Consider the following 12,039-nt stretch of genomic DNA (forward strand, 5'->3'; position numbering starts at 1 on the left):
TTTCTGCTTCAGCGTGTCATTATGAACTAAATGTTGATTGCATGTAATGGAAACAGAATAATGACATCATTGGCGTTTACACTGGTTTCCTATACCTCACTATCACTATAACATTTTGTCTGCCACTGGGCATGAGGTCACCTGGGTAAAGGCAGGTTACCTGGCCATCCATTTCTCTTATAGACTAAATGATTGAATAAACTCAAGTTTTGTCCTGTGTTGTTGTTATTTGCAACTCTGAGGAAAAATTGAAAAGATCTAGTTTTCTTTGCAACAATAATACCATGTTTTAAAGACTTTATATACGGCTGGGTATATTCCAAGTTTCAGCTTATGTTAACTTTTGTCAATACACAATCATTTATGCATTGATTCTTGTATTAATAATCTGAAAAGTAACGTTATCAAAAATATATAGTATAAAGTATAGTATAAAGTCACAGAAAATCGAAATTAACTAAAGAACAAGTACCTCAAAAGTTTACTTGAGGAAATGTATTAAGTTACTTCTCTCAACTGCGTTTTTTCTGTTCATTCTCTCAAATGATGTGCTCATGTGTAGTCACAGACTTAAGTCTCCTGCTGAGGGTTAAAGGCTTGAGTTGGACATAATGGGGGGTGAAAGAGGGCAAGAAAAAAGTGCTGAAAAGCGATCTAGCTGTTTGTTTTAACAATGGAAAAACAAAGAAGGAAAATTTGTTGGCACAAGTCGCTGGCACGACACGAGCTAGCACCGCAGTGCTCTCCGGAAACTGACTCGACTCATTTGTGTTGATGTGCGCATGCCCTCTCCATATGAGCCGCCCATGTGAGAGATGTTATTGCCGTGAACACACACACACACACACACACACACACACACACACACATACACACACCCCCTCTGACCACTTCCACAGCTCTGGCCTTTGTTACAGAGATCTACATAAACTTTGGGTGGTTGCTTGGATGGAGTTCACACACATCTGCACATATGGACACAGATACACAAACACTTCCACCCAACAGGAAGAATGGCCCTTTTAAGCTTCAATCTTTGAAACCTGATCATCTCTGTTGCTGCTGTATGAAATAATATGCTGTCCATGTTAATTGCCAGTATGATTAATCTACTGTTGTTTCGCTGTAACTCCATACACGCAGCTTTCTTAGTCATCATACCTGCACAGATGCATCATAAGAGGAAGGTGCCACTTACACTTAGCAAACAGAGCTCCTCTAGTTGTCTTGTAGTTGTTTCATCTATGTAATTATAGAGCTTTAAAGATTGATTTCATTATGCTAACTAGACTGGGAGAATTTACCCAGATTAGGTTGCAATACATCATTTAAAGAAGCAGATGTTTTAAAGCTAAAAATGTGCCAATATGGAGATGGGATTCCTACTGAGGACAGTGACAAAGATGAATAGAGTCACAAGCAAACAAACACAAACGTGCGCACACTTCTCTGTGTGCTCGGCCCACCTGTGTGTAATTAGCAGCAGGCATTTCCCGTCAGGAGGGCCGTGCAGTGCCAGGCAGACTGGGAATCTGACTGGGAGTGAGCCCCATGTGTAATGAACTTCCCAAGAAAAAAGTGAGACAAGCAACATGACAAAACCAAACAACAACACACCCAGACAGAGAGCTTGTAACAAAGTCACACATGCCCTGCACACTATCCAGTTCTGATGAATCCAACCCAACCCCTCGATGATGGGGGTGTGTATCTTTATTTGATGATGAGTATTTGACGATGCCTGAACCACAGATCAGCAGCAGAGCCACGAGCTGTTTTTATCCTAGTAGTCAGTGTCTGTCCGACCACAAGAGGCCGCTATATCTCCTGATAACACGAGAGCTGACTCTTGTGATCTGCTTTGCATTCAGTAGTTCTGTATGTACACGTTTATATTATTCAAACATCAGGAAACCCCTTTTAGAAACTGGAGGCTATGATTTGTGCCCTGTGGATGAATGTTTCACATTTTCATCGGTATGATTTACGCTCCTGTGGTTTATGTTTGCTGATCATATCTTTATATTTACTGCTGTTCATGTTTACTCATTTTCACACATGCACTAAATATGTTTTATGTCACTATTTTCTGCCTTGAGTTAGTAAGTTGAGTTGTTTCAAATTGCCTCTGGAAATAAAAGACTTTCATGTCATCTTGCCACCCTGGCACTCAATGTCTGCTTGTGCTTAAATACAACTCCAATCCCAAAAAAAAAAAGTTGGGACCCTGTTTTAAACAGAATGCACTCATTTGCAAAACCAACTGTGTTTACCAACAACAGTTTTACGAAGTGTTCCCAAGCCCATATAGTAAGTCTTCCGTACCAGGGCTGCCCAAAGTCGGGCCCTCGAGCCAAAATTGGGTTAAAGAGTTTAAAAAGAGATGAAAACTAAGCTGGAAATATTCTGTAAATGTAAAATATTCCCATGATAAGTCAGAGTTATTAGATAAAAAAGACAAAATTGAGGTAAAAGTCATATTTATAAGATAAAAAGTCATAGTAATGAAAGAAAATCATAATAATAAGATAAAAAGTCAACATTTATCTTAATTATGACTGATGGAAACTTCTTATAAATCAAGTTTTCATCAATTTCTTTTCTTTAACTGGTGGAAATGGGCTTCCATATGTTTGCTTTTGGCCTGTGGCCCATCATTAAGTTTCAGTTTTGGCCCTCCAAGGGAAAAAGTTTAGATATACACTATATCTATATCTATATCTATATATATATCTACAGTATATCTATTTACTATATCTACATCAATATACTATATTTAGGTCTATATAATCTATATACGCTGTGTCTCACAAAGTGGTGAACCCCGCCCTGTCCTTGCTTGTGAACGACTGAGCCTTTGGAGGACGCCCCTTTCATACCCAATCATGATACTATCACCTGTTTCCAATGAACCTGTTCACCTGTTGACTGTTCTCCGCAACTTTCTTTTATTGCTCCTGTCCCGACTAGTTTGAAACATGCTGCTGGCATCAAATTCAGAATAAGCGAATATTTACAAAAGTCAATGAAGATGATGAGGTAAAACATTAAATATATTGTCTTTGTACTGTTTTAAATTGAGCAAATGTCAAAAAGGACTTGCAAATTTACACATTCTGTTTTATTTCACAGGGTCCCAACTTTTTTGGAATCAGGGTTGTACAACCGTCTTTGTATTTGAGTCACTTGTCAGTCACGGGGCAGGATACATCACAAAGGTTTCACAAAGAGGCAAGGAGACAGGCGATGATCAGAGTGAATGTAATTTCATCACAGAGAGCAGAGAAGAAGAAGCTCATGAAGCCCGAAAAATCAGAACAAATCAAGAGAAAACAGAGACATGATTGGGTGAATTGAAGAGTGACAGGATAAATAACAAATCAAATTTACCGGGTATCCATCCCGTCCAGATTTGCCCTGGTGAGGTTAGAGATTAAAGCATGAAGCATTGAGACAGGTTAGAACAGAAACCAACAGCTGCACACATCACGCTGTATGTATATCATTAACTCATCACATGATCTTTCACACTTTATTCTAAAAGGAGACAAGCATTAAGTGATACACAGGATCAAGGACTTTGTGAATGAGCTGACTGACTAACTGTTCTGACAGACTGTTAGCTGGGCACATTACCACACCTTCCCTGTGACTTTATGGCCTGGACTTTTTGGTGTGTTCAGGTCGGGAAAAGAAATCAGACATCGTTTCATGCACAGTTATTGTCAACCAGCTGCACAGGAAAACTATTCCCTGGATTCTCAAAATGTTCGGACACGCTCTTCTCTTCAGAAATCTCTGGAAAAAGCGTTATGGTGTGTTTGTTAGCATCCGCACCTTTGCTTATCTGATCTGTGCCACATGTGACCAAAGATTTGAAGTCAGAAAAGTGAAAATGAAATCAGAAATGGCTCACTCTTTCCAGGCAGGTCGCACCATAGCAAGAGTCTCCATTAGTACACCAGTTTGTGTGTGTGTGTATGTGTGTGTGTGTGTGTGTGTGTGTGTTTAATCAGCTGTTTGTGTGTGTGCGGGTGTCAGCAGGAGTTATAGTCCCCACAGAGAAGAATGACTCGCTGCTAATAAGTCACCCTTCACCAACCATCACCACGAAATACACGCACACACGCACGTATATGCACACACACACTTCCCTAGGTGGTCCATTTATTGCTGTGCTCTGTGGATGCACATGTGTGAGAGACTCTGTGACAGCTTGTGTGTCTGTGTTCATGTTTTACAGATGTGGGAGAATACCATAGTTTGTATAGTGAAGGATAATATATGTATTTGTGTGTGTGAGTGTGTGTGCACCACAGAGAACTACTGTAAGAGCTCAGTGTTAAAGGGTAACTCCGCCAACTTTATACATTAAAGTGTGTTTACAGGTCTTGGGGAGTACTACTGCATATGTGGACAAAAGTAGTACAAAGCCTTTTGTGGCTCCAGTGGAAGCTACATGTAATCTGATAAATGACCTCCAGCGATGTCACTCACTGCCTAAATTGCATTGTGGGTAATGTAGGTGCCAGGCTTTTAAAAGGAAGAAGAATTGCGTGAAATAAAAGAGGTGATATCTTTGGTTTTTCTGTTTCGATTTTGAAATTTTGTTTTGAAACTTTCCACAATGAGTCCAACAGTGTGATAGGAGTGCGATGTTGGAAGTGGACTGCTTCAAAACATGCTGCCTACATTACCCACGATGCAATTCAGCCAGAGATTGACATAGGTGGAGGAAATCTATTCGATTACATGCAGCTTCTTCTGCATATGCAGTAGTACTCCTCAAGACCTGTAAACACAATTGAATGTGTAAAATTTCCCTTTAAATAACATAATACTACCTGGACAAGATGAAATTGTACTTACAGGAGGACCTGCAACAGAAAAAAGAGAGAGAGAGAGAGAAAAAACAGGAATTAGAAAATAACTTTGATACATCGTCAATGACATGAAGCAGAACATGTGTGAGTTATAGTAACCTCTGGTTTGTACAGCAATCAATTCCTCGGCAATGCAGCGCGCAACAAAAAAATTGCACATTCAATGCGGTGAGCTGGATGATGACCTTAATTAACCACCTAAATATGGTACAGAACAAGCTCATTAGAGCCGCTGCCAAAGGAGTTTGTGGTGAACCCGTTATGATAAACAGACTTCTGGATAATGGCTCATGTTTTGCATTAGGACATGAAGTCATGTCAAGACTTTTCTTAAGATGATACGGGTGTATGAGATGGAGGACAAACAGGCAAGGGAAAGGGTCGGGCGAGCTGGCAAACTGTCTCTGAGATTTCTCCGAGGCAGTCTTTCAGATCTGATTGAAATGCTGTGATGTTGAGCCTCAGCAGCAAAAAGTGCACTCTGCTTTTCATACTTAGTCGAACCAAAAACAACAGTAATGATCAAAGAGCTGCTCTCATTCTTAGTGGTCTTGGTCTTAATGGAATATTCTTGTTAAAAACAAATAAATAAAAAAAAGGCTGAGGGCCCTAATAAACCATCCAAACCCCTACAAAGTGAACAGATTATTTTTCCATTAAAAGCCTTCATATTTGTGATTGGTTTAAATTTATCTGATTTAAATTTAAAAACCAATCATGATGCTGATGCGTGATTGTTAACAAGATTACAGTCTATGGCACGATTTGGAGCTACGCCTGGTTCAAGATAGCTCATCAGCATGGATGCAGCACTAAACATTTAACTCAAGATTGAAAACAGACTCCCTCTGGGGAAAAGCCGGATATTTGTGGTGTTTTGTTACTGTTTGAGCACACAAAAAGTCCTGCTAACACGACCAGAAAGAAGTTTGCTCTTGTTTCAAGGGACAGGGCATTTTTTGGGACAAGAGGAGAAGGGAGAGGGAGGAAGAAACAAAGGTGGTAGGGGGCGGGAGGGCAGAAGGGAAAGAAGAATTGAGAGGTGTTGGGGTTTATGAGCCATGAAGACCAAGTCAATCAAGTTTAGCTGTGTCTAGACGCCAGGACAAGGACCTCCTGGGCCAGACAGTTGGGTAAACAACAGCACACGGGCTGCAGATGCATGCAGTAAGAGCAGCTTTAACCATTGAACTTGAGACAGGTGTGTGAGAGCGTGCAGACTAATGAGAAAGAGACAGAGAAAGATAGAAGTAAACAGAAGAGGAAAGGTAAACAAGTCAAAGACCAAACTGAAAAAAAAGCGAGAGTTGATGCAGCAGACAAGGCGTCAGTTGCATAATTCCTCTGGCTGCCCTCTTTCCTGTTATTCAGGTTCTGTTTCTTCTCTCCACTCTCTTTTCTTTCTCTGATAGAAAAACTTCGTCTTGTAAAAAGGATGGCGCAACAGCCTCCCCATGCCACCTACCCCCGCACTATGACCCAGGCTGCAATGCGAGGAGGCCAAAGTACACAAGAGCAGAGGCAACATAAACAAAACCACATCGACCTTTTCAGATACAGAACATCTTGTGACAAACAGAGTGTGTCCCATCTTGGGCGAAAACCTAATAGCGAAACTTCCCCGTAATGAAAATCCTCTAAAAGACCAAGTGGCTGGAAATAAATCCCACCCTGATGCAACACGCAGACATTTACTCGTCCTGGTGATCGCCTGAGGGGTTTCCTTAATCTATGTTGATCAAGACGTAGTTGGATATTTGGGTATTTTTTCATCAAATCCCATGAGAAGCCCCCATCATTGTCCAAAAGCTATTAAAAACACATTAGTGAGTCAACCCCACACACACCGTCATCCTGCCCTGAATAGTCCCAACCAGTAATCAAATCCTGCAAATACAATTTTAACTGCCTGTTTGAGTAACCTTTGCTAAAAACTACTGTGCAGTGCTCTACTGTTATAGGAAATGAGAAATGATTGAGCCCTTTTGAAAATAGAACTATATATTAGTGACCTGTATTTAAAGATTTACGTCTTCAGTAGGAATCAATGGGCCTTTAGCTGAGCGCCACAAACAGGCTGTGGAAGTCAGTTTCGAGAGACTCTCAGCTCATTACTAAATTTCAAATTAAAGGAGCAATATGTAAGCATGTGTCTGACTCCAACACTGTATCCAGGTTTTGATGTAAGGTCCTTGGTATTACCGGACTCTGCCCCTACTGGCAGCTCAGAGCACAGGGGGGTGTTGGTGGTCTTTGCTATCAGACTAACACTGCTTAAAGTACAAAGTGGCTAGGGGCTAGCTGGTTAGCATGCTAAACTCAGTAGATTTCTCTGCAGCACAATACATACACGTCCATTACATGACGTCAAAACTGTACTTTTTTCAGATTTTGTTGATAATTTCTGTTTTTGAACGTTTTAAACTAAAATCCTTACACATTGCAACTTTAAATGTAAGTAAAAAGACATTAATATCAGATACTGCTCTGAAAACTAAAAATATAGCACCTCGGTGCGCTAAAGTAGAGCAATAAAGGTTACTGGTGATTTGTCATCATCCTCACAGGAACAGGTCTCATCTGCAACAATGAGTCACGACCAGAGTGGAAGTTTTCCCATCTGACACATATCCTGCAGAACAACTACAGTCCCGCAGGTTATGATAAAATCGTCTGCGTCGTGCCACAATTTGATGGAGTCAACACTTAATAAATACCATTTAAAGAAAAATATGACTCAAACATGTACAACATCCGCTCTATCTGTCATGACGACCCTTTTGTGAAACAAGAGTTATGTCTCTGCACTGTTTTGGTTCCTTGATGAGTGTTTTGCGGTCTGCATGGGAGAAAAAAAAAAACACAATAATGGCGTAGTGATGTTGGCAAGGGAGAGTCTCATTAGGGCCCGTACTGCAGCTGCTACCGCTCAGCGAGAACGACTGACATCTGGGCAAAGTTAGTGCAACCACATGGCCATGGTTAGCGCTGTGTCGGCACAAACAGCCAGGGACGGGGAGAAGGGCCAACTGCGGCCCTTCGTCCGCCAACCTGACTCATGGGTCATCGCTATTACCGGCCCCTCAAACTTATCCAGTCACCCAGGAAAAGAGAGGCAGTGTGGGAGCCAATGAGAGAGCGTCTTCCAGGAAAAGAGAGAGAAAGGAGAGGTAAACAAAACAAAGCAGGTGGTGGGCGTCACTTACCGGGTTCCCCTCTTCTTCCCATCCTTCCGCGCTTCCCCGGAGGCCCTGTGAAAACACACAGACAGAGCAGTAAATCCCCCAAATCAGCACTGCAGGGATGAGTAAAGAAGAGCCGAGCATCACTTGCTGTTTAACTGCTGTTGGTCATGTGTGTTGTGGCTGGCATTGAGTTTGTGTTAACTGGCATGAAAGTGACCTGACGTGATTCAGATGCTAGAAACAAAAACAAAGTGAGAACAAAGATCCTGTCACACTCAGAGTCTAAAGTGTATGATTTCACTTCATACTGAACAAACTGGACCTTCAGGCATTTTTGATTCTCAGGAACATCAGACTCATTCCTCACTGTCTGTGCTTCATCCAGCCACCTTTCTCTGACCCTATACTGATGCAGCTGGTACCGCCACCTTTTCAGTAAAACGATTTCTGCTGTTGATGGAGAAGTCTGGTAAAGTTGTGAGAAATAGCAGGAGTGCTGCAGAGAAACCAGCGAGATGATGTAGCCAGCGAGAAGGCCAACCTAGAGCCTCAGACCTCATGCTGCTACAAGACCATGAATCATTTCTACACCGCTGCTGATTTGCGTCAGTCCGTCTGCCTGGTAATTCAACAGAGGTGTTGTTTTAAGAGATGGTGCAACTGACTAAGCAAAAAAAAAAAGAATAAAATCACAGGTTTCTGCTCGGGGTCAGAAAGATCATCCACCTCCCCCTTTTAGCTTAGCAACCGTAAGCCGCGCGCATGGTGCTGGAGTAAGAGTGATAATGTGCAGTTAAAAAGTGGAGTAGGATCATGTCTTTTTCAGTCTTAAATCAAATATGTAAGGAATCGACTAAACTGTCTGTTTGTATGCTATTAAGTTAACTGCAAATGTTAGCATAAGTAATGCGAAAGTATTTGAGGATTGGCATATACCTTCTGTGGTGTTAGCACACTGCATTAGAGCTGGTCCTGGTTGCTAAAAATTAAAACTAATATTGCAAATTTTAGTTTAACTCTTCAAGCTCCCCTACAAAGTGAGCTGATCCTTTGTCCATGTCGTTTACATGGATAATTAGCTGGTCAAGATGTTGACTTTTTGCCGGAAAATAAAAATGTTAGCCTCAGTCTTTTAGCACCAGACTGTATAATTAATGTAGTCAAATGTTTAACCATTTTAGAGGGTCGTTGTTTCATAACAAGTCAGTTTTCAAACAACAATAAGCTAATGATTGCTAGCTACATCAATTAATCTAGTAATCACTGCAGCTCTAGCTGCCAGCCAGAACTGAGAAGCTTGCTTTTGTCAGCCTCTGTGTGAAATCAAAGACGCATTGTTTCCGAAATTTGTAAGAAATTCAAAAGCTAAACCACCATTATCACCGTAAACCACGTTCCATGTAACAACAGTAACTCAACCTTTCCCTCCTGCAGGTAACGTAACACCTTACTTTCTTTCTTTCCCTGTGCCCATCCTCCAGCACTCAATCCTGCTCTTGTAATGAAATAGGAACCATACTGTGCGCTGTTCCTGATGCTAAGTGGTTGTGGCTGCAGACATGTTTTCCCTATTGTCATTATTGGGCTTATTGTAGTGGCCTAATCACTTCCTGACTCTGCCAACCCTTTCAAAGAGAGCTCAATGGTGCTCCTGCACCTCCTCCTCATGTCTACCTCTCCCACTTTCATCCTTCTTTCCCTCCTTTATGCAACAGCAATTAATTACTTTGGATATAAGAAATAGCTTTAAAGAGTGAACTGTGTCCTGTGCTCCAGCCGAATGCTGGCTACAGTGAACCACTGAACTTGGTTTTAAGGTCTAATGTTTCTTGTTCTTTATCTGATTCACTTTGCCATTTGTAGTCGCTGCCAGACTCCGTTGGCAACCAGAAGAAGCCATTTAAAATGTAACAGAGGAGAATGAGTACAGCTGTGCACCTACTGACTCTCATTTAAAATTTATGTCTGAACAATTTTAATCATTTAACACCTCTACACCTTCAAAACCTCAGACACAGATGCCTGCTAATGCACACACTCTGCCAGCCACAGCATTTATATTAATAGTCTCCATATTCCATAGTAGGCTCTGCTTCCCCTGCTTCAGCTGCCATAAACAGCCTGGGAGCCAGGGTTGCCAGATCTGGACCTTGTAATTTTACATTTTTCTTTTTACCTATTAGAAACATGAACAACACCAACTGGCCGACAAAAAAAAAAATGAATAAAAAATTGCATATAATAAACGGTCCAACTCTCCAACTCCTGCTTGTATTGAGAACACCGTAACTGCTATTGCCTACATTTTTTTACATCATTAGCGACAGAAGAAGTTGCTTAACGCGTTGATGCAGATTTTATTTTTGTACGGGAACAAGCTCAACTACACAAATGAGCCCAGACAAAATGTAGCCCGCGACTACCAATTTGTAAGCAAGCGAAAAAAACGAGCTCAAGGTCGCTTATGATAAGCAGACTTGGCAACCCTGCATGGAGCTCTTCTGCTGGGAGCTGAGGCCTCTGCAGAGAGGGCCGGAGCATTTCCCCTGGGCTGGAGGGGAGGAGATGGGGAGGACAAGCTGGAAGAGGGGAGAGAGGAATGTGTAAGGGAGTGGCCAGATGGAGGTAGAGACAGAGAGGAAGATATACTCATGTTCATAATGACAGGAGGTTGATAGATGAACAGAGTCAGGATGGATGCATGGATGGCTTCACAATCCTGTAAAAATCCTTGTACAACACGGCCATTGGCCATTTTAACTGCCTCCTCAAGCAGGGATATGCATCATAAGACATGGGTCACCAGGGGCCAACCCAGCTATACCTTTATTTGAGACTTAAAAGGCAGCTGTTGGCATGTTGACAGGCCGGTCGCCAAACGCTGGAGGAGCGGGCGTCAGAGTGACTGAAACGTGGGCGTGTGATTGGTCTTGAGTGGCAGAGCTGAGCGGGAGTGGAGGTGGGCGATGACAAGCTGATGTAGGGGTGTATTGACTGAAGGAATTAATGGGAAAAACAGCAGCAGTGGAGAGCAGAGTGTGTGTGTGTGTGTGTGTGTGTGTGTGTGTGTGTACATGTAACTGTGGAAATAGTTAAGATTCCTACTTCAGGAGCGAGCAGTGAACACACGAGATGCAGACAAACACACACACAGTGTGACTTAGGTGTCAGTTTTTACTTCCTGTGTCGCTTTGGCACATCAGGGTCAGAAAATGTCACACAAGCTCACCAAAATAGAAACAGTGTGTATGTTACAGAGAAAACAACATCGTCTGGAAGATCGTGTTTTACTTTGTGCGTACCCACTGGGCTGTAACATAATTTGACCCATCTTTCCTTTCCCTTCTTTCTATCTAGAGGTCAAAGGTTAGGGACATCAAAAGAAAGATACTCAAAGACAAAACAAGGCTCCATTTGTTGAAGTCATCGGTTACAATGTAAAGCAGATGGGATGATGCTGAAGGAGCAGATGGAAGGGGGGGGGGGGGGGGGGGGGGGGGGTGTGTGTGCAGTACAGTGTGAAGATGGGAGGACAAGTGCTGAAGGCGGAGGGCGTCCCTCACTGTTACAGGTGTTGAAAAACCCCAAAAGAAAAATGGACCTCCAGAAATGTTAGGCAGTTAGGAAAGGAAACGACATCCTGTGCATGGATCTCTCTGAGGGGAACAAACAGTGCTCGACACATGCACTCACCATCAGCTGTCATGAATATGAATATGCCTGTAAAGACTTCCCTGAACGCAGCATGATAATACACACATACACACACAATGAACTGCATTTGAACTCTGATAGCTGCGTGACATGTTCGCCTGAAGCGCTGTATCTCGAGCTCACCCTTAACTTCTTCTCTATACGTCCAGAGTTTGACTGGGAGCCAGCCAGCAGTCCCCCCCCTCCCAGGATTGTAAGTGTGTTTATGTGTGTGTGTGAGAAAACCTAAGACTGAGACAAACAAACACACAGATTTC

The 12,039-nt window shown here is 42.2% G+C and overlaps 1 protein-coding gene across 1 annotated transcript in view; it reads right to left on the reverse strand.

Moving 5' to 3' along the window:
• The window catches only part of col23a1b (collagen type XXIII alpha 1 chain b), a 122,578-nt gene that overhangs the window by 28,350 nt on the left and 82,189 nt on the right, over nt 1-12,039 (reverse strand). The window contains exons 3-5 of the mRNA XM_073487463.1: nt 8,090-8,134; nt 4,870-4,877; nt 3,391-3,417 (exon numbers count right to left, since the gene is read on the reverse strand). Of these exons, the coding sequence (XP_073343564.1) occupies nt 3,391-3,417; nt 4,870-4,877; nt 8,090-8,134 (80 nt within the window). The remainder of the gene's footprint in view (nt 1-3,390; nt 3,418-4,869; nt 4,878-8,089; nt 8,135-12,039) is intronic.

The sequence above is a fragment of the Pagrus major genome, chromosome 18, assembly GCF_040436345.1.
Source record: "Pagrus major chromosome 18, Pma_NU_1.0".
Lineage (NCBI taxonomy): Eukaryota > Metazoa > Chordata > Actinopteri > Spariformes > Sparidae > Pagrus > Pagrus major.